The sequence below is a fragment of the Cygnus atratus genome, chromosome 1, assembly GCF_013377495.2.
Source record: "Cygnus atratus isolate AKBS03 ecotype Queensland, Australia chromosome 1, CAtr_DNAZoo_HiC_assembly, whole genome shotgun sequence".
Lineage (NCBI taxonomy): Eukaryota > Metazoa > Chordata > Aves > Anseriformes > Anatidae > Cygnus > Cygnus atratus.
Window position 1 is genome coordinate 206353144 of NC_066362.1, and position 23250 is coordinate 206376393.

The following is a 23250-nucleotide window of genomic DNA, read 5'->3' on the forward strand; positions in this document are numbered from 1 at the left end:
TGTCACCAGCACTAACAAGCCAGAACAAATAAGAGATCCTCACCTTCTGTTCAAATGAAGCTCCATAATAACCATCATTGAGACCAAAAATAATCTCGTTTGGGTTTCTTGCATGTATCTGTAAGAGAAGAAAAAAATCATTTTAAGGTCAACTTACTATGGCTTTACAGTCCAGATGAGCATAAACTGCTCCATTTGACTGATAGTCAAACAGTTCCTCAGCACCTGCAATTCCAGGAGCAAATGAAACAGAAAAGTGAATTTAACCACAGAAAAAAACATTTGCTTTACAGCTTTAGTAACAGTCACTGATTATGTTCGGCCATTCTACCTCGAGATCAGAAACAGTGGCCAGAGCATCTTTCCTGTTGTTGCATTTCAAGCTATCAAAAAAAATAATTAAGAGACCAGCAAATTAATCAAAGAAGCCTCAAGAGTAACTGGCATTTATGTGATATTAACCTAAAACAATACTCAGAAATAGGCTGTTGGGGTCATAATAGCTGTAATACTGAACAAGTTCTGTGTCTAATATTTTGCTGTTCATGTAAAGAACATTTCAAATAAAAGCATGCACTAGAGAATATTCTTTAGGGAGCCATTTTTTCCCCTCGAGTAAAAACAAAGGGAATATTAAAAGACACTACACTGAGGGATACAGGGTCTGGCTGGGAGGGAATTTTCTTCTTCACAGTCCATATGGTGCTGTCTTTTAGATCTGTGACTAAAACGGCGTTGGTAACAGCAGTATTTCAGCTACTACTGAGCAGTGCTCACGCAGCATCAAGGCCACCTCTGTTTCCCACTCCACCCCTGCAGTTACTCACTGGGGGAGGCAGCAGCAGGTTTGGAGGGGGCAGCTGACCTGAAGTGACCAAAGGGAAGTTGCGTGCCACACAACATCGCCCTCCCCTCCGAAACAAAAACTAGGGCTTAGTCTGTCCACAGCAGCTGTTGCTCGAGGACTGGCTGGGCATCAGTCTGTTGGTGGGAGGTAGTGAGTGACTACTTTTGCATCCCTTCTGTGTTGTTTTCCACCCTCCCTCTTCTCTTCTTGCTTCCACTTAAGCTGTCTTCATCTCAACCCACGAGTTTTTCCTCACTCTTGCTCTTCTGCTAGATCTCATCAATTAGTCAGTCCAGAAGTGCCCGCTGGAATTATAACACATGATTTAAAAAGGCACCATATTTTTGTGGTTTTATTATTTGTGTGATAGAGGTTTCTTTTAAGCCACTTTCACTGTAAGCTTCACAATACAGAAAACGCTGTTCACCTCTTTCAAAAGGCTACTAGTAGGAGACAAACCAAACTTTTATCAATTCTCTAAATCTTGTAAGGTAAAATCTTCAAAATGAAGGTTTTTGACCATGTCATTCCTATGAGAATGAACTGAAACTGTAAAATACACAAATGTTAAGACCTGTGTTCATTTAACTGTATGTACAATCACACTGCTACTTTCTTGAATCAATTTCTGCATTGCAATTTAAAGCACCAAGTGCTAGCGGTATCATTTGGGAGGCTCAGTCGGCAATGATTGCAAACTAAATAAACATTCAGCCAGTCAGGATTTAAAGCTCTGAAGTAAACTAACACAAATCTAGACGATAAGACTTTAAAGTTCACCCTTCAAATGTGTACATTTCCTTTCTTAGTATTCTATATTTATCTAGCTGTTTCATTTCTGTAAGTCAGAAGTAGAGAAGACCTGTTCCACATTACCTGCTGTCCCAAGTACTTTAAACCATCTAGGTTGACCTTCCATTCGATCAAAAGCTGAAAGTGCTCCTTCTTGCCGCCCCAGATCCTCACAACAAAACACGAGACGGATGTATCAAGACGATCGGGCATTATTCCAAAGTCCAGACTCCTCCATGTTGGATTCTGGTGGTATTCAAAGAGGGATAAGAACAACTTCAGCTGAAAGCAGTCATAACATCTAGGCACAATATCAGAATGTAGCAAAGCCCACGTCAAACACGGATTTTAGGAAAAAAAGACACCTAAACATCAGCCATTTCAGGGTTTACAAAGAGTTGAAACCAACAGCTGCTTCCTTATTTTAATTTCAAGAGACAACTCCTGTCTTAAATACTATATGCTGTAAAGTACTGCAGAAACAGTGAGCTCTGCTGCCTTCTATTACAAGACGCTGAAGAATTACTTCATTAATTGAGTACAGCCAAATCAAGAACTTTTAAAGTGGAAGTAACATTATTTTCCACATTATAATTTAGCTTCTGAAAACCAGGGTATAGCTTTCATTGCAAAAGTTGAATTAAAACTCTGACCTATTCCCCCAATAATTAAGTTGGCATAATTTATCTACAGGTTTGTTCCCGTTCTCCTCCTCTTTGACCGATGCTGATGGCAATCCCCAAGTGATGCCACAAAGAGCTCCTCTTCATTGTGAGGGATCGAGCTTGCATCTCAGCACAAAGTAGCATATGTTAAGCTGAATGATGAACTTCCTCCTATTCCACTAGAACTCAGATTTGCAAACACGAAACACTCCAAAAGCTGACTCATGTCTGATAACATTTAAATAAGGATTTACAGAATCTGTTGTAATTGGCTCAAGCTACAACCAAAACCGAGTCAATCCAACACTGACAGTAGCAAGAGCCAGTTAGCAATTTTTGCGCTTCCACAGGCCTTAAACCACAGGGTGTCCGAATACAGAAATAGGAAATATATATCTCCCTCTCTTGCTTGATTTCCTGGTCTCAGAAATGTGAACTCCTCCAAAACAAAAGCAGGAGCAAAGCTAGCCAGTAAGTTTCACAGAAGGAATAAACTTAAGGAAGTTTCCCCAAGGAAAAGAGATGTTTGGTAGCTACTCAGACAAGAACACCAGGTCGTTAATACCAGGCCCACAGGAGATGTATGGAATTTGCTCAGTGCTACACCTTTTATATAGATTTTTGTCATCCTGTTTCCTTCACTTAGTTTCCCTTCTTGTTATTCATTTTCCTGATATGGAATAGGCAGAACTGAAAGTCCGAAGGTCTCAAGAAATACAAGCTTGAGTAAGGAGCCTTGCAGATGCAGACAGCTTTTTCTTCATTCAGAAGGCTTTTGAAGCATTTATAGCCCAGTGTGCCATAACAGCGCAGTTCTACCTCGTTGATGCAGACATTAAAAAGACTTAGCAGGTTTTCAAACTGCCTTGCCCAACACTTGCAACATCCTACTCCCACAGAGACCCACCCCTTCTCAGTTGTAGTAAACTGTTCAGTTCTGGTCCTTCCACTGCTCTGAACTGGAGAATTTAGAAACTAAGATGTTCCCATACTCGGTTTCTTAAAGCTATTAGCTCTGTAGAGAATATACATTTGTTTATACATGCAGGTAGATGTTCCTCACCGTTCACCTACATGACAAAGATTTTCCAAGAATCTAGTGGTATATCCTACAGCACTGTCTGACTCTCCCTTTATTTGGGAGGATGTGCCTAGTGTTTCTGCTTCTACACCACGGCTGCTAAACTACACGACACTTCTAATGAATCTGTACACCCAGCAAATGGTATACAATCACCCTTGAATAAGCAAATTGCAGACATTTAAATAAAAGCAGCTGCTTCTGTTGCTAACGCCAGAGAAAAGACGAAAAAAGATGAACTGTAAACAGACCTTAGGCATGACACATTCAGTTCTCAGACACTGAAAGAATACTTCAGTGAGAGAAATACATTTACTGACACTAGTAGAAATTCAGCTAACGTTACTTTGCTTATTTGGCATTCTCAGCATTTAAAGTGTTGATATATTGTAACTGATTAATGTTGAGGTTAAGCTTTTTGACATGAAAACGCGCTGCCTTTTGAGCGTTTAGTCCCAAATGCAGAGGTACCAACAGGTCATTGTTCCACAGCCGTATAAAACGTGCATTTCTACTATACAGTCACTCACTCTATTCCTACCCTTGTGAAAAGAACCTGAAAAGGAGGAGGAGACCGTGATGCTCCTAACAGAAACAGAGTAAAAACATGCATTTAATGGTTACAGTACTCAGCAGAGAAACCTATACACTGCAGCAAACACACAATTTCAAAAGGAAAGGTTTTCTTATATGAAAGTAACTTACCAGAGAATTCTTGATCACTTCACTCTTATAAAATTCTAAAGAAAAAAAGTAAAAAATACCCTTAAATTAGTTCAAACACTGATACAAATCTTATTTGAAATTAAAAAAGCTAGAACAAGTAACACCAAAGACAAATGCCATTGGGTCTAGGCCATCAGTAACATTCATAAGAAAGACTTTTAGTCCAAAACTTATTTGAATTTTAAACTACTCACTGACACTTACTTATTAAAGGTCGTTATTTAAATTTAAGTTTCATCTTTATACCCAAGATGATCCTAAGGAATTCCTGTGCCTTTGGTTTCTGGGGGAAAAAAAAAACCTGTTCCAGCACTTTAAAACATTTGGTTGCCATTTGTGACTAGTTTGTTACGTGACATCTTCCTGGAAGAGTGCAGGAGGGATAAGCTTAATTGCACTCCTTTCCTGAAGAGCAAGGGTGACCTGTTCCGGATGGTTAGAAAGTGAACAGCCAAATCACCTCACAGAGGTACAAAGAACCCTATGTTTAAGTGGAAATAAGCAACTGCTGACACATGGACCTTGGCTCTCCCAGCCAAAAAGAGCTTAAAGTCTTTAGGTGGACAACTACAGGCTGACAACCACCCTTCAGATGCAGTAATCAATTACAGGTTTGACCAACCACCACAAGACAGTCCAAGCAGGAGGCTCACAAGTTACATATTCTGACAACAGCATCCTCAAAAAAGCAAGGTTCAACTGCTGGAAATAAAACTTAGAAGCAACAAAAGTCATTTGCAAAGCTCCAAGCATAGATAGTATCAAAAAAAGCATAAAAATATGTTTTTAACAACATCTCCCCATAATGAAGAGCGATGGGCTGGAATGGAAAGCAAAGCATTAGAGAAAAATGAAATCTAACAGTTATCAAAAGCAGCACAGATGACTGGATGCTTCTTGTCACTGGCTGACAATGCTATTTTTGTAGATCTTCGATAGTAGCAAGTACTGGTGTATGCTCTGTAAAATATCTGGTACCCACAGAGCAGAACGCTCTCTCCCACACAAAGCAACTCTTGCTCCAAAAGCTTTTGCTTTTCTGTGCGCTTGGAAGTTCCTAAGTTCCCTAAACTCCAATTTTTGGCTGGGGTAAAGGAGGGCAACAAAAATAGGTTTATCTAAGAAGCTCTACCAAAGCTGCCATCTGTTTTGCTTCCTTGCCTACCTACCCTGTAAGATTTTATGAGGCTCAGGAAACTAAAGAGCTCTTTTCCACCGTTAGTGTCGATTAAGCAAATAATGGCAGCAGGTTATCAAGGCAAAAAAAAAAAAAAAGGACAAAATTAGCAGCATAAGAATTCAAACAGTAACTGGCAAAAAAGTTGGCAAGAAGCCTGGTTTACCTTTGTATATCTTGGTGTTATCACACAGGTGAAGAGTGAAGTACGTATCCAGGAGGCGATAACCATTCTTATTGATAATGTTACGCGCTGCAATATTCCTAAGATGACGAAGTCGACGCTAAAAGCAAGAAAAAAAATTCTTAGTGTGAGATTATTTATTTTTAAGTATTTTAATGATTTCCAAAGCATTGTCGTCACAAAAACACCAGATGCTCCACCTTTTTTTTTTTTTTTTTTTGGGCAAAGAGCTAGCGTGAACATTAAGCATTCAGCAAAGCCATAATAAACTGTCTGGGCGAGCAACAACTATCCCCCATGAGCTCAGATTAAGCAATGCTGATATACAAAACGAGCTATTCTTCGTGTCCTGTACATAACTTTTACACAACGCATCCAAATCATCTCAACTATTAATTACTTCCCATCCATACGTGACATTAGTAGCACCGAACAGCAGCAACATCACCCAGGCGTTCTGCACATTTGGAATACTTTTTAATTATTTCCAACACAAACTAGCAGACAGATCTCTAACATAATCCACCACCAAGCCCAGAGCCACGTGAAACTGGCTGAACAAAGCTTTCTGAAGTCACGGCAATCCTGGAAACTGTTACAGCACCCTTAAATAAAAACAAAGCATATCAGAAAGATGTATCCAGAAGTTCAGGGAAAAACCAAGGCACAGTCACACCCGCGATGTCTGTCAGCTTGGAGAAGTGAACCCTTCTCTTGGCTTCAATACAGTATGTTATTTTGAAAATTCTGGTCCACAAGTTCTTGACTTGAATGAACTAAAAACATCACCAAAATCTTCACTTTTAGTGACCTCATCCAACCCCAATACCACATTAGTTTGCTATAATACTGTATCTTGGGGGGTGGGAACACACATCGCATTTCTTTCTCTCTTGGTACCAGAACAGCTCTCACAGCTGTGACCAAAATCCTGAGCTTGACAGCACACCGAGCCCTTCACCTTCAAATATAGATCCTTGCCAGGTTATCGTTCATTTTAACTACTTAAAGCAATTCTGTAGGGTAGTCTAGTATTTCTGAAATTATTGCTTAGCTTTGCATCTTGTTTCAGCTTTGGAAACCTGTGCGTGCATAGCACAGACCCTCAGCGAGCTGCCACTTTGGCTACATGAAGCTCTCACCAAACCCTTCAGCATGGTATTACAAAACCCTTCTCCCAAACCACCTCTCAAGCCTACCAGTGTCTCCCCCACCTACCTCGGGGATGTGGACAAATGGCTCCCTGTCCTTTTGGGATGGCCACAAACCACCGACAAGCCTCAAACGACTGGTTTAGTACGTCCTTTTACCACCTGCTTCTCTTCACAGCGTGCTTCTTTCCCCCCAAACCACATTAATCTGCAAGTCTGGACCCACCTTCAGAGAAACCCTCCTGCATCTGCCAAAAGAGGACTTGAAATGCTTGCAAAACCAAGAGACAGCAACTTGCCTGTCCGCCGTTTGTCCTGGGTTTTTAACAAGGGCTGAGAGGCCAGCATCAGGTTTGGAATCACAACGTGACAGCCGAGGGGGCTGTTATCACAGGAAGGAAAACTAACGTAGGAGGACTCTGTTCACATGACAGACCCACGGCCACTGGTGAATAAGCTCCAGCCTCATTGCTGCAAAGTCTATTTACGACTTAGTCTGTAAAAACAGGGCCTGAGACAGGATGCCAAGAAACATCACAGCACCACTGCTTCCTAGTATATACATGTAGTGTAAGATTTAAAAAATAATAATCCTGTAAGCAGCTTAATTGCAAGACTACACAGTCTTTTGTGTTAGAAACTGGCATCAAGAATGTCAGCTGGAAGAATAAGGTTCACTTAAAAATTATATGGACCCTGTACGTTATTTCAGCTCCAACCTCACAGCTGTGCAGTTCTCCTGCCCATTTCATAAAAGAAACTCTGATGCCAAACACCCAACGAGGGCAACTTTCTCTGGGTCCTTTTAGGACTGCAAGCTCATCGTGTGACTGGTTCAGGTCACCCTCAAGCGAAGTCAAACGAGTTTCTCCTCCTTTATTATATAGGACGGGGTTTTGAAAAAGCTCTGAAGCGTCATAACCTCCACTTGCGTCTTGAAGACCTCAGCCCAGTCCTTATCTCCGTGCTGTGCAACTTGGTTGCGCCCTTCAAAGTCTGGAACGTATCCTAAAATCTGAAGCCTCACTCCTTCCAAACCAGTTGGGAGAGCATAAATCTGGGGCTGTGAGACCACAAGGGCGCAGGTCTCAACCCAGGGCAGGTAATGAGTGCCTATTTCAATCTCCCACTTAGCCACCGCTCTCCTCCTCCCTTCTGTCCCACCACTTGCCCATTAGCCTACCTGGCAGGGAACAAGTTTCCAACTGTACAGACAATTTCCCTGTTTACTTTCCTCAGATCATGACGAGAGAGGGACTTGGATCCTGAAAACAGACCTCCCAGTTGCCACTACATCACTGATGCCACACCGGATTATTCAGACTCCCTCGGAGCTCTATGGAGGCAGCACTCGGAGCTAATTAACCTCTCCTGACCGAAGATAATTAGCTTTAGCCAGGAGACCATCAGCTACAGAGGCAAATCCAAGAGACGAGTCAAACAGGCGCTAAAACCCTTCACAGCCTTGCAGCTGCCCTGCGACAGCGACCTTTATTTCCGAGGTGTTTTCAAATCTCTGCTAAGTTTTACCTCCTATGTGTCTCATTTCATTTTTCGCTTGAGATGTTAGAAGATGCCCAACAAAACCTCGCTGTGCCACAGCTCAGCTATCGCTGGCAGCTCACAACTCACCTGCTGCCAGCCCCGGGGCTTGCTCGTGCTCTCCTCTGGGCTCCTACCAGCACTGGTGCACTAAGGGAACGTGAAAGCCACCCACCTCTCCCCTTTGCTGGGTTCCTTTCACCAGAGCAGCTCCTCAATACGGCTCACGGGGCGGCTACGCCAGCAGCTGCGCTGATGACAGAGGGGACGGGGCAGCAAGGAGCAGCCAAACACCGACGGGACCGCTTCGACGACACCGCCGGCTTCAGCGACACACGGGGCTACAGCCTGGTGCTTTCACAGGCCAAGAGAAAAGCGGCTCACAGCCAGGCAATGTGTAGTGACTGTGAAGCCATTTTTTTTTACAGAGAAGTGACCCGTTACACCTCACCCTGAATACAACAGGTGTAAATAATCCCTTTTTTTATTGTCAGGTGAAGCAGGAAAAAGCAGTCGTTTCTCATTAGATACACGTTTTAGCTATTTGTTCCGTTTATAAAAGTACCAAAAAAATCTTCGTCGCAAGAAGGGATCGCTTACAGATGAGATGTTCTGCAACCATTCCAGAACAGCCCTTCCAAAAAGCCCAATTTAAAACCAAAACACCAGCACTAAAAATAAATAAATGCATGCTTTGGCAACCTCCCGAGTCACAAAACTTGGAAGAGGCCAGCTGTGCCCACAAGCTGATTGCTCAGGATTTGCTTTCTTAAAATAAGAGAAGCAAAATATGCAGATAAGGACAGATAATTCTCACCACGAGCTCCTCAAACAGTTTACAGTCTATCAGCAGCACAGCACCGAAGATCTCAGACACCACGCGAGGCACCTTAATAAGATCTCTTTCTGCAAAAATATTATTTTTCAGCAGAGCCCTGATTTAGCTAAGCTCTGACAGGCAGAAGTGACAGCATTAGAAAGGAAATTTAACTTCCCCAACAGCTCTGGATTTGGCACGCGCAGCCTCGGTGACGGCGAGTCTGGATCACTGCTCGGTGCGGTGGTAGAGCAGGTCTAACAGCTGATGTTAGGGTTTGTAACATGCAAGTTATTTTGATTGCCACAGTTGTCCTGGCCATTGAACTTCACAAGAAAGTTAATGAAGCAGTGAAATTGCACGGCAGGCCTTATTATCATTTGATTTAACTGCTAGTCGGAGTTGTAATTGAGCAGAAGCAGCTGCTACGTAGCGTCTCTACAATCACAGAGCCACAGAAAGGTTTGGGGTGGAAGGGACCCTAAAGCCCACCTAATTCCACCCCCTTACCATGAACAGGGACATGTCCCCCGACCTCAGGCTGCCCCCAGCCCCATCCAGCCTGGCCTTGGGCACCCCCAGCTCCTCTGGGCAGCCTGGGCCAGGGCCTCAGCACCCTCAGAGGGAAGAATTTCTTCCCAACGCCTCCCCGAAGCCTCCCCCCTGCCAGGCTCCAGCCGGTGCCCCTCGTCCTGTCCCCCCAGCCCTGACCAAGAGTCCCTCCCCAGCTTTCCTGCCCCCCCTGCAGGCCCTGGCAGGCCGCTGGCAGCTCTCCCCGGGGCCTTCTCTTCCCCAGGCCCACCACCCCCAGCTCTCTCAGCCTGGCCCCACAGCAGAGCTGCTCCAGCCCCTGAGCACCGTGTCATCAGCTCGGTGTCACGAGCAAACCTGCTGTGGGTGCACTCGATCCCGCTGTCCATGTCACCAACAAAGATGTTAAATGGCACCGGTCCCAATACCAACCCCTGAGGAGCACCACCCACCACTGGTCTCCAGTTTCTTTAACCTACACAAAAGAAATTAGTTCTTCCTCCTACCTTGAAAGTAAGTGAACACAAACCAGTAAGAAACTCATGATCCCTTAGCAAATAAAAGATACAGACCAGGTTCTTTTACACTGTTAGAGGTAAACATAGCTGCATGCTTGTAGCTTGTGATATCCCAAAGATACATAGAGGGGCTGCTCAGGAAAGCTGTCAAAAAACCCCGAGAGCAGACCTGCCATCAGGTTTCACCTCTCCCCTCCGCAGAGCCACAGATGTGGCTTCCTACAGTTCAAAAGCAGCCTCCAGAGCTGCTACAAAGCGGGACTTTCCATGCACTTTTCCATCCTCTGAAAAGTCAGGCATCTCTTCTTATTTAAGGAAAGCACTCCGTTTTCACCATTCTGAAGAACTATTATCAGCTGTTTAATGTATCTGCTGTTCCCATTCAACGACCTTCCGGGAATCCTTCCAGATTTACCACAGGCCATAAACAAGTCAGGCTGCTCCGGAATAAAGCATTTTGACCAACATCCTTGTTAATACTCCGCTTTTTCACCAGATAATCCCACAATTCTTCAGCCTACCAAGTCTTCTGAGCTTTAAAGGCCTGAAAACACCCAGTCCTTTATTGCTTCACTTCCCTCCACACACAGATACCACGATCTTTAAGCACCTAAAACACCCCCCCAAGCATCCAGCTGTTTGTCCCCCATCCCTCAGTGTTTTCTTGTGGGTTTGTGCTGTTTCATGGTGAGGGTCAGAGAACGCAGCCAAGGTAAAATGAGCAAAAAAAGAGTTAGTTTTAAACTCGAGCAGGTTCCTCCAATTCAGCTCACCACAGATGTAACCACCACAAAAGCGGTGAACAGCAGGCGGGAGGAGAGGAAGGATAACTTTTTTTTTTTTTTTAAATTCAGCAGCTTAAAGTGATCCAGACACCACGCTCTGCTTCCCTTTGGGCTTGAGGAGCTGAAATGGTAAGGCTAATCCAACAAAAAGACAAGCGAATATGTCTAACAATCCAGTACCATGAACAAAATCCCTGCAGAAATGGGGGAGAAGGCAGCAGAGAAGAGGGACAGAGTCAGAAGACAGAGGGGCTGTGCGCTGCTGTAGCCTGAACTCAGCTGCTCACGGAGCCACACGGAGCAGTGACTACCTATAACCGCCTCAAGCATTCCTGGCATTTCGTAATTATTTGTTCAAGGTCACACAATGGGTAGCAAAACCAAGAATGCAGAGTTCTGACTCCTGTCCTGTCCACACCACCTTATTATTCTCTCGCAAGAATCCAGCGACCCCAGAAGAAAACGCAACTCCATCCAGGCTGGATGAGAACGCAGTCAGACAGTTTGCTATCTCTGCTGCTGATCTACCACGCCACCAGCTCGGGCTCCAGCCACGAACTGGGAAGCTCAGATGATAAATCTGAGCAACAGCAAAGCCCATTCTTCCTCACACGAAGCCTACCGTTTTTATTAGCACTGGGATGAGGTGCTGGGAAAAGGGGGAGGCTTTGCTGGTCTTTATCCCTCACCTTCCTCCTACTGCCCTCTCTCACATCGACTCTTTCAGCAAACCTGCTCACGAGTTCCTGCTCTTCGCAGACACGTTAGCACTTTGGCACGTTCCAATCAACTTGCAGAGGTGTCGAAGGAGCCTCCAAACTAAAGCTCGGCAAGCAGTTTAGTTACCTCCAGCAACAGCTGCAAACTCCTCCAGATGTTAAAGGGATGTCAGCATCCTGCTGCACCCATGCTCCTGAGCAGGATTCACAAGCTGTTGGAACAGTCTGACTGTTAGGGGACCCGGTAAATGTGAGCACATCGTCCTGAAGGAAGTTTAAATTTGGCCAGGAAGAATTTTTCCAATCCAGCCATGGGTTTATAAAAGACGTCCTCAGGGCCCCTCCATCTTGATGCTATCAAATAATTCCCGGTGACACCCCACATAACCCATATCGCAGGCAAGGCATCGTACAAGCTCAATTTAGCCTCTCTTATTCAAGAACGAACCAGTAGATGGGGGAGGACGAGGGGGCACAACCTTGCCTTCCCATACAGTGTAAACACACAGGGGTGAAACCAGTGTGACAAGGCTGGAAACCATCCTGAACAAGCAAAGCCTAAACTTACAGAAATGACTTAAGGAGCACAGCGTTGCCAAAAGCAACTCAGCACCGGGGGTTCTCCCAGCGGCCTGCTTACCTGAAAAGCCATCCATTTTTCTCCAGAAGTTGTATTATAAAAGACTTTCAGCAGGCGCTACAGCTTCAGCACCAATTCTGCTTATTTAGCCGCAAACAGGGTGCCCTACCTGTAAGAATTTTTAACTCAAACACCATGACGTAGTCTTTGCCTTTAGACACTCTCTCCGGTTTTCAGACTGCTGCCTTTCTTTAAAAGAAATATTCCGTGAATTCTTTCCAGGCCAGGATCAAGCCTGACCTCTGCACAAGCTGCTACACATTCCCGTTTCCCCCAGCTTTCTTAAGAGTTTCCTAGCTCGCATGCTTGATGACCCGCAGTGACTCTGGAAGAATTTAAGCAAAATCCTTCCAGCTATTTTAGCATTAAAGCAGGGTGCAAAGATTAGTTCGTAACAGAAATGTCACTGCAGCAAATCTCATTATTTCAAACTCAACAGAACTGTGCTTTTCAGATCAGCTGTGTGGGTCTGAACACTTCTGTGGCTCTCAGCAGTCATTTTTTTGTTTCCTTTAAAGCATAAAAGCTTGAGTTATAAAAAGCTTATCAAAACATGAACTGTATTCAGCCAACACGAGCATCATTTGTCATCACAGCACCTTGATATTACAACATTCTGATTCCCCAGATTTTCACCATCTACCTGCTTTCACTTAACGTGTACCAGTGTGAATACTGAGCAGCAGCCGTGTGACCTGCGTACTCAGCAGACAAATGGTAGACACGAATTCATACAGCATTCAATTTTAGATAAATTTTCAGCCTGCCTTAAATTTTCAGACCTCCCAGAAGGGCTGGCCTAGCTCGCTGCAGTAGGCAAAGCCTTTAAGAGCAAAGCATTTCAGCTGCATGGCTACTTAAAACCCCTGCTTACAGTACTCGAGGAACAAGAAGATGTTGTCTTCTGATTTGCACACTTGCTGGGAAGATTTGCGGAGTTTCGCAATGAAACATTCACTTTCCACAGTTCGTCTTTTGACAGCTCTGAGTCAAGAGAATCAAACACGACTTCGGGTCCATTTCAGAAGCAAAGCAGAAGCATTTTCTATTCAGTTCTGTAGGCCAAACCATAAGGAATTTGGGGAATTCTATTTTCATGTCATTCCGGGATGCACTTGGAGGCAGCGAGGCCCTCACACAACCGTCAGTAGGTCAGCAAGCTATTTGCTGATCTCCCTGTAATTGCACCCCCTTCGTATCTCAGTCTCCTTGTGACAAACGATGGGATCCAACAGCGGTTTAGTAACTTCTTTGCCTTTTTAAGCACTTAATTTCCTCCTGGCAACCGTCTTTTGTACCTGTATGAGTAACGCCTGAGGCCCGCACCAGTTCAAAGACACTGTAGGACTGTAGCTGCATTTTTCCTGTGAAGATACAATGTGCATACAGACAACTCTTCTCTCACATTCGCAGGAACGAGACGCTGGCTCTGTGCAGTGCTATTTACCTAAACTAAATAAGCACAAGACAAGACTACTTTCATCATGGGCTCAACATTTTCACAGCTGTTTAATTGTGGATTCTAGTTTACAGTTCCTTAAATGAAGGTGCTTCCCTTTTCTTTTTGAAAAAAAGAAAACACAGACATCTGAAAGACTTTTGAAGGGTCTGAAACCTCTGAAACTCTCATTTGAGCGTGCTGAGACTCCCTGGTTTCCACTCATCCATCTCTGCAACAGCTCCTCCTGTCCCTGCGCTGGGAAGTTCAACATGAGCGGTCAGCACAGTAAAGATGCTGTCCAAAAGCCTTCCCCCGCTGATTCAGGGAGAACACAAAGGAGGAATGATAAGGAAATAAGAAGGCTCTGTATTTGACACGGCATATGTAGACACAGATGGAGAAAAATTGTTCTTGGAAAGCGAAGGAGCCCTTCACGATCTCAACAAAACATGGCAGTCTGTGGCACAACCTACGCCTCTAATGGCGATTAAAACAGCAACAGCAGTATCAGAAAACAATTAGGGGAGCTGACTGCAGAATGGCTACGTATTACTTTTCAAAGAAACTAAGCCCTCTGGTCCTTTCTCCCCTGCATCCTCTCTCCCAGAGACGACTACAAAGACCTTTCCTCATTATTTAATGACTTTACCCTGGGGAGCACCTCAGAAACCAAGTTCTACCTCAGAGCGAGGGGGTGAGCAGCCAGCGACCATGCAGGAGCAAGAAACTTCCTTTTTGTACACCATTATCTCACGCAGAAAATCCACGTCCCTTTCCTAGGGCTCAGAACCAAGGAGACAACCAAGAACAAGACGGAAACGCAGTGCGGGCTCACTGTTCGCACTCTTCACTGGTCCTCTGCATCTTCATCCTTTTTCCCACGTCCCAAATCAACCTGTGCTCGTCGCTGCAGGAAGAGCCTCTTATTTAAAAGGTGAGGTAGGGACAGGGACAGAAGGTATGGCTGTTCAGCCTCAGGATGCAAACAGGACGGTTAGGTGCGACAAAAACACACAACTCACTTAAATGTAACGTTAACAGGAAGGATTCGATACCAAAATCCTAAGGCCACGCGGAGGCTTAGGCAAATCAAGCTCCGTCTCTGTATTATTTCAACAGCTGTGTTTGGTTGTGGTCACCACAACAGCAACAGCCCAAGCGAGCTGGCAAACAACCCAACTCCAAAGAGCAAGAACTCCCGGTGTGCAAGAAAATATTGCTCTGAACTGAGGCTGAGAAAATCCTACAGGCACTGACCCCACTGGCCAGACAAAGCCCCTCTTGCTAGGTGCTTATTTAAGGTACAAACAACAAGGGATTACACACATACAGTACTCCCATCTTAAACAAACACCTTTTACCACCAAACACCTTAAACAAACTCCCATCTAAACAAACAGCAGAATAGTTTCTGACAGCCCCCCCCTCCATATTTCCTAAATAAAGCATCAAATCTGATTTACTACAGCTGACGGAGCAGTCTCCTACAGATCATATTTAGGGATCAGTCTCCAAAACACACTTGCATTCCTAAGGGGGGTAAAAAAAAGTACATTATCCAAAGCAAAAATCTAACCCCAGATGAACAGGCAGACCTACCCCAGATTAACTGCAACTTTAGGGCTACAGTTCCAGTTTCACAGCAGCTACTTCCTCCTAACTGGCATCTGTCTCTGCCAAGCGCTAGACCTTGATGCAGCTGGAGAAAGCAGCGTGTGTGTGATCGCCAGGTCAACGCTCCCACGTTGGTGTTTTACTGGAGGGTTTCTTCCCTCCCCGCTCCACGTTTGAAGACCGTGCGCGTCAGAGAGAAGTGAAAGCAGCATTCAAATGCACCACTTTCCATCTGCCTTTCAGATTTCCCCCAGTACACTTCGTAGGAAAGAGGAAGTCAAATATTTAAGAGTCAGATTTGTTTTCATATTACTCACTGGAATATGTAACAATAGCTACATAAAGCTGCCTCCAGAAGAGATGCTTTTTGCATGCTGTTTTCGCTGCAGAGCTGGTACGTGTGCAGCCACAAGCCCAAAGAGCAGGTTTCTTCACTTCTCCCACACACAACGCCTCGCAAACTCAGCTGCCAACACCTTCAATCACCCGTCTACGCCACGGTGCCCGCATTATTTATGAGCTGCGTGCATCTTTAAAGAAAGTAATTTGGAAATTTTCAACTCGTTCTAATTTACCTCATGTTGCTTTACCTCAACTCGCTTTGATCGCTTCAAATATCAAAAGCATGTACGTACCTGAGGTATTTAATTACCCCGGATCGTCGCTTCCGACTGCTAAAAATAAGCTGGGATTTACTATCAGAAGCCAGAAATGCTTTCAGTCAAGACGAACTTGTGTTCCTGGAAAGTTCTTTCCACCTCTTGCTTTACAGTTCACTTCACTTGCGACTTCCATTCCTTTGTGTCCTGGCTTCACAGAGCTCAGTAACACGTTTCAGAGGTATTTACGTCAAGCTCATCCAACTGCTAGAGACTCCAAAAGCCCCAAGACTCCTCGATGTTTAGCATACATTACTCAAATAAATGGAGCTCAACGGGAAGTTTCTTGTACAACTACCCGCTTCTTTACAGTAAGAACCACGAAGGAAGAATATAAACCCCAAAAGAACCTTCACAGTCTTCGAGTTCAATCCCTTTCCATCCCAAGCAAGTTATGGAAGAGAAATCTTACGGTGTGGTTTCACACGCAAAGATTTCTGGGGGACTTCCTTCCTACCAGTAGGTATTTGCTACAGAGCCTTGTTTGGCTGACTGAAGTTTTTCGATTCCTCAATCTGGTTTTCATCTTCAGTAGTCAAAGCAAGGGACTTTTCCCTGCCAAGAATGTTTAGGACAGGGATAACCAATTGCTTGAGCAATGCTGGGGTAACAGAAAATACAACCTGGCCACACGACGGTTTTACCCAACTACTGGAAATACCAACATGCCTTCCGTGAAACCGGCCCACATCTAGTCTGACAAGTCCTTATCAGCACTGGGTATAAACAAAGGTGATGCTCTGCGTTTTGCTGGAGCTCAGAGAGCAAGGAAGCCTCACATGGCCCAACGAGGAACCAGTCCAGGTCCCATCTCTACCCTCTGCCCATGCAACGCAAGCTAGGCTGCTCCCAGAGTTAAGCTGGTACTGAAGCCACCAGAGTTATATTTACCAAACACTGCCCTTGGACTCTTAAAAAAAAAAAAGCATCAAATTCCAACTGGTTCTTTATGAATCCCAGTCTGAAAGTGAACGAAGGCTACAGAACGTCCCTGTGAAGCTTCACTAAACGTTTGCTCTGCCTGAACACCTGCTTCTGACCTTTGGGGCTGAAAATTCTTTGCTGCTCCATTCCACAGGAACTTTCATCGCCTGACAGAAGATGGCTACGAGCTAAAAGACACAGAAGATGCTGGGTTACCTGATTTTGCCCTGACAATGTTCACGGCTACGTGCAGTGACACAGCTCACCCCTTCCCTTCTTACCACCACGTCCACGTTCACTGCAGCACTTCCAGCTCCCCCAAACCCACCCTCCTCTGCAACACATCCAAAGCGTTTGAATCACTCACCTTTGAAACCCGCCTAGGACGTAAGCACAACAGGGCACACTGAAACACAATTTTCCAGCACTAAGCAGGAATTAAAAACTCTGTCAGAAGAAAATTAGCTCAGAACACGGCTCCTAGTGCATCCCTTAGTATCTACAACAGCTGGCTTTTTTTCCCTGTCCATTACCCAGAGAGCAGAATTCTTTTCTACATCAAGTTATCAATAATAGGGGTCCAAGAGCTGAACAACTTCCTGGGAAAGAAGCAGGTCTCGCTACTAGAGATGGAAGCACTACTTAGTCCCATTACAGGCACAAAATGCCTTATGTACAGTCTAAGCATCACATGTCATTTTCTCCAATAATTTGGAAGTAATGCACAGATGATTTCCAGAAGAAAGCCTCTTGCAGCTGCTCAGTCAGACCTGTGAACTTCACGACAGGAGCAGCCCAAACTTTTTACCTTCTAGCTGGCTGATAGTCAAGCAGCTGATGAGCTTTTTTCCCCCACCCCCCCCGGCTGGTGCAGAGTGAAACCGCTCGGGCATGAGCTGTGAAGCATCACTTCAGAAGTGACATTTCATCCCAGGCAAAGAGGCAGTAAGCTGCTGCACGTCTGAGTTGGCGCTCACCTGTTACACTGAAATCCACGCTGGGTTTTGTTTGCCTCCCCCCATTGTAATTCACCTTGTTCACAATAAAGTAGTGAAGCTGGAATCAACAGCAAAAGTTTATCGGTTTCAGCATGAAGGAGAAGTTTAAGTGCTGGAAGCACTGGTGCTGAAGTCCAAGCAGACTGCTCTAGCAAGCTCCTGCCTCTAGCCAACCACACACGGTATCTGTTTTGGTCAGCAATTAACACAGTAACATCCAGCAGATCATTTGACTGCAGCGTGACCGGCCGCTCTACGTCAAAGACTGCATTTTTTTGTCCAAATTCTCCCACCTAGATTGTAAGTCCGAAAGGTCTGAGTCCCCCTATTCCTTCGAACTGCTTATAAAGACAGGACTGAAAAGTTTCTTCTAAGCTTTTACAAACCAGTAAGAAGTTATCACGACGCTCCTGGCTTTCTTGCATCAAGCAGCCAGGAAGAGATAATGCTAAAGAATTTCTGCTTTCAAGTGCAGTTGTTTCAAGACTTTTTCAGTTGCTAGACTTGCTCTTCCAGGAGGGGGGGGAAAAAAAAGGATATAATGGAACAGTTACTTAAGGACACAAATTGGAATTACGCTTAACCAGATGCATTTCTTTACAGCTCCACCATCTATTTCTCCCATTTAAAAGGTAGAAAAAAGCAAAATGCACTCTTAAGCCAGGTCATCCTGCCTCTAATCAACGTGAATTTCACAGGTAATATTAAATCTAAACTGAACTCACACCTTCGGTCATTAAAAGCACTCACCTCAAGTTCACAAGTTTGAGAATTTACTCTTTAGCGAGATTTATAACCATGACTTCGACCACCTCACATTCGTCCTTATACTCCAAGAAGGCAGCACCAGGTGCTCTGCAGAAAGCTGCCTACTGAAACAAATCGCTGGGTCACGTTCCGTGCTAGCAGGTAGCAAACATTACCTTGCGTTACACAGCACCCGCTCGGATCAGACACATTTTTTGCATTATTCAGGTGGAGCACTAAACTGCAGTGACTTTTCCATTCGATTTCTCGTTTCTGCAGTGAAACACCCGCAGGGAGACAGCCCCTTGAAGGTATTTTGCAGTTCGGTAAGAGACTTCTAAGCTCAGGTAACAAATCATCCTCTTTCACTGTATTATCTGCGTATGAGACGGCAGTTTCAGAGCTTCTCGATTCGATGGCAAGCACTGGCACAAAATACAGACACACAGGCAGAGCACACAGCAAAACAACACTTCAGACTGTTGCAGGCTTCTGCTTGCTACAATTAACATCTCTGCAGCATCTCCACGAGCATCCTACAGAACTCAAACTAAATATTTACTTGACTGGAACAGCCTCTAATTGATGATTCAGTTTCTGTTCCTACGAACTCCTACAAAAGTTTCTACTCCCAGAGGAGGAAAAAAAAAAAAAAAGATTGTTTTGGTCTCACTTTCACAAATGAATTCCAGTGACTAATACTAAGGCTTCTCCCTGCAGCGTTCACTCGGTTCTTGCACAAGCCTGGGAAAGAATAAAACCAGAAATTTAGCAGGCAGAAGGCAGTACTTGATCCCCTGAACGACGCTCAGCACCCTGTAAAGTTCATCCAAAAGAGAGCTTGTGTTTATCTTCATTAACGCGGAACAGGCCCGCGTTTTAGAGTAAGTAGTTGCTCTCAAATCAGGGTCAGTACTCCCCCTGCTCCTGCGGCCAAGAGCCATCTCCATCCTTCCTCTGCCCCTGAGTGAAGGCCTGGTAAATCGGTCTCACCCCAGGAGCGGTTACAGCCTCATTTCCAGCTGCCATCTATCGATTTTTTCCTCTCGCAAGGCTTCGTTTTCACACCTGGAAGCACCCAGCTGAAGCAGCTCAGACCACGCGCCACCGACGGCGCAGGGGCAGCGAACCAAAACTTCCAGGGCGCGCTTCCCTAGCGCAGAATTTCTGAAGAAAAGCAAAGGCATGCTAAGTCACTATCCCCCCCCTCCAGCACCGCTGTCGAAGCTGACTGGAACCACAAAGTAAGGCGCAGCAGGCAGGAGGGGAAAGGGCACAGGCCGATACAGATTGCTAAACCCTCGAGCAGAGCCTAGGCTACCTCACTTAACCTTGCCTCCTAACGCTGTCCGAAATTAAAGCGCTCGGCTAAGTGGGACGGCTGCCCAGGAAACCCAAAGCCGAGTATCAGCAAACAGGAAAAACAGAGTTAGGCGAAGGAAGGATGTGCTGGGGAGGGGACTTCTCACTCCTTTCCAGCATACACCCCGCAGTCAGCCCTCCCACCCCTCCCTTCACCCCAAGACACCCCAGGGACCCCATCCGTTCACCTCAAGGCACCCCGGCACCTAAGGGAGAATCCCATTTTCACCTCAAGGGATCCCCATACCCCAGAGAGACCCCTCTTCACCTCAAGGGACCCCCACGCCTAATGGGGACCCCTTTCACCTCAAGGGACCTCCACGTCCCAAGACACCCCCACAACTCAGGGGAACCCCCTTCACCCCGAGACACCCCCACACCCCAGGGAGCCCCGCTTCACCTCAAGAAACCCCCACATCCCAGGAGACCCCCCCCCCCTTCACCTCAGAGCTCCCCCATACCCCATGGAGCCCCCTCTTCACCTAAACACACCCCCAAATCACAGGGAACCCCCCATTTCACCTCAAAACACCCCACACCTCAGGAGAACCCCCTCCTTCACCTCAGGGCTCCCTCACATGCCATGGAGCCCTGCCTTCACCTCAAGAGACCCCCAAGCCCCAGGGACCAGCCCCTTTTCACCTCAAGTCACCCCCATAACCCATAGAGCCCCCTCTTCACCTAAACACACCCCCAAATCCCAAGGAACCCCCCATTTCATCCCAAAACACCCCACACCTCCGGGGAGCCACCCTTCACCTCAGGAAACACCCCCTTCACCTCAGAGCTCCCGCATACCCCATGGAGCCCCCTCTTCACCTCAACACACCCCTAAACCCCAGGAACACCCCCCAAATTTCACCTCAAAACACCCTCACACCTCAGGGAACCCCCCCCTCCACCTCAACACACCCCCAAATCCCAGGGACTTCCCTGTTTTCACCTCAGAGCACCCCACACCTCAGGAGAGCCCCCCTTTCACCTCAGGGAGCCCCCCAGATCTCAGGGACCTCCCCATTTCACCTCAAAACACCCTCACACCTCAGGGGAACCCCCTTTCCACCTCAGGGAACCCCCCTTTCACCTCAGGGGAGCCCCCAAACCCAAGAGGGTCCCCCCTTTCACCTCAGGGATCCCCCCCTTCACCTCAACTCACCCCCAAACCCCAGGAACCCCCCCCCATTTCACCTCAGAACATCCCACACCTCAGAAGAGCCCCCCCCTTCACCTCAGGAATCCCCCCCTCTCACCTCAGGGGAGCCCCCAAACCTCAGGGACTCCCCCCTTTCACCTCAGAGCACCCTCACACCTCAGGGGAGCCCCCCTTCACCTCAGAGCACCCCCACCCCTCACGGATCCCCCCCCCCCCTTCGCGCCTCCCCCCGGCCCGTCCCGGCCGTACCTGCTGCGAGGGCAGCTCCACATGCAAGGCCCGGCTGGCGGAGCCCGGGGGCAGGGCGGCGGGGCCGGCGGCCGAGCTCATCCTGGGTGCGGCGGGGCAGCGGCCGGCCGCCGGCTGCGCATGGACCCGGCGGGCCGCCCCCGAGCCGCCCCCCCCCGCGCCGCCGCCGGGCACTAAGGGGTTAATGGCGGCGGCGGCACCGACCCGCGCCGCTCGCTACGGAGCCATATTACCGCAGTGCCGGGGGGCGGGGCGAGGGGCGGGGCTTCGCGAGCCGCTCGCCCGCTCATTGGTCGGCGCTGCGCGGAGGCGGGAGGACGGGTGGGTTTTTGAGGTGCTATAGGTTGAGGGCTGTGTCAATCTGCTCCGCGCTCCGGCCGCCTCTGTCAAACCGTTGGAAAAGGGAGCCCGGAGCTGATTGGCGCGCTGGCTTCCGGAAGGCGGGACGGCGCCGGCAGGAGCGGCTGGGGATTGGAGGAGCCGTGGTTTTGATTGACGTCTCTCGGCCCTCCGCGTCACGTGGTGGTGGGGAGCTGTTTATATCACGTGGGGGGACGAAAATATTTTGCTCGGGGGGCGGGGGCGGGAAGGGAGGGGGGGGAGATGTCGCCATGGCAACGGGGAGCGGCCTGAGCCTGCTGAGGGGCGTCCGGGCCCGGCGTCCCCACAGGGCGGGTGCTGAGTCCCAAAAGGCACGGTCCCTTGGCTCCACCAGTAATCCACCTCATATCCCACCATTTCACCCAGTATCCCAGCAAAATGCCCCGTATCCCACCAGCCTGCCCCATGTACGCACCAACCATGTCATGTCAACGTGCCCCACATGATGCTAGCCCACCCCAAGCTGTCCCACAACACGCCATCCCACCCCACATCGTATCTACCTGCCCTTCATCTCGCCAGCCTGCCCCACATCATCCTGCCCAGCCCAACAGCTGGATCCACCCCACAGGATGCCAACACGCCGCACGTCATTCCAGTGCTCACACCAGTCTGCCCTACATGCACGCCAGCCCACCCCATATTGTGCCAATCTGTCCCACATGACACCAGCCCACCCCACACATACTCCAAACATCACACTGAGATGCCCCGCAACGCGCCAAGCTGCCCTACATCACACTAACCGACCCAACAGTTGGCTAACCCACACTAATCAACCCAACTGTTGGCCAACCCACCCCACATCATGTCAACTCACCCCATAACATGCCACCCCACTCCACATCACATCAACCCATCCCACACCGTGCCAAAGCACCCCACATCACATTGACCCAACCCACAACACACCAACCCACCCCACATTGACCCATCCCACATCACACCAACCCACCCCACATCAGGTCAACGTTGACACCAACACACGAAAGCCTGACACAGCCCTCTCCACGCTGCCCACCTCCATCCCATCCCACTTGGGCAACCTCCATCCCTGACAGGAGGACCATCCCCACCACCGCCATACCACGTCCACATACCATGCAGCACTGGGAGCGCCAGTCCTGTCCCCATGTCCCACTGGGGCCACCGGTCCCTACGGTGCCCTGCAGAGCTGGGAACGCCTTCCCAGCGTAGGCAGCCGCGCTGGAAATGCTCGTCCCCATCGCTGCAGGGACGGGACCCCGGGCTGGCTGCAGAAAACCAGCCGTCACTGCAGCACTCCGCCAGGAACGCCTGTCCTGCCGCCCCAGCAGCAGCACTGGGAATGCCTGTCCCCAGTGCGCCGCGGCACTGGAAATGCCTGTTCCCACCAGGCTGGGAGGCTCTGGAAGGGCTGAGCACAGCGTGCAGCGCTGGAAACTCCTGTCCTCTCCTCCAAGCGGCCCCGTGCGGCCTCCAGCCACGGTTGTTGGTGCGGACGTCCTCACCAGGAAGACCTCCAGTGGAAGGCCACCACGTCTTCATGCACCTCCACCGTTCATGGT

The 23250-nt window shown here is 47.6% G+C and overlaps 1 protein-coding gene across 3 annotated transcripts in view; it reads right to left on the reverse strand.

Moving 5' to 3' along the window:
• The window catches only part of UVRAG (UV radiation resistance associated), a 95213-nt gene extending 73766 nt beyond the window's left edge, over positions 1 to 21447 (reverse strand). Inside the window, exons 1-6 of one of the 3 annotated variants that reach the window (XM_035560497.2) lie at positions 21323 to 21427; positions 19552 to 19725; positions 5455 to 5572; positions 4091 to 4125; positions 1724 to 1885; positions 44 to 118 (exon numbers count right to left, since the gene is read on the reverse strand). In XM_035560497.2, the coding sequence (XP_035416390.1) occupies positions 44 to 118; positions 1724 to 1885; positions 4091 to 4125; positions 5455 to 5572; positions 19552 to 19587 (426 nt within the window). In that variant the 5' untranslated portion in view covers positions 19588 to 19725; positions 21323 to 21427. Of the gene's footprint in view, positions 1 to 43; positions 119 to 1723; positions 1886 to 4090; positions 4126 to 5454; positions 5573 to 19551; positions 19726 to 21322 lie in introns of all 3 variants that reach the window. The other 2 variants (XM_035560496.2, XM_050708039.1) reach the window with 2 other exon arrangements.
• Between the last annotated feature and the right edge of the window lie 1803 nt (positions 21448 to 23250).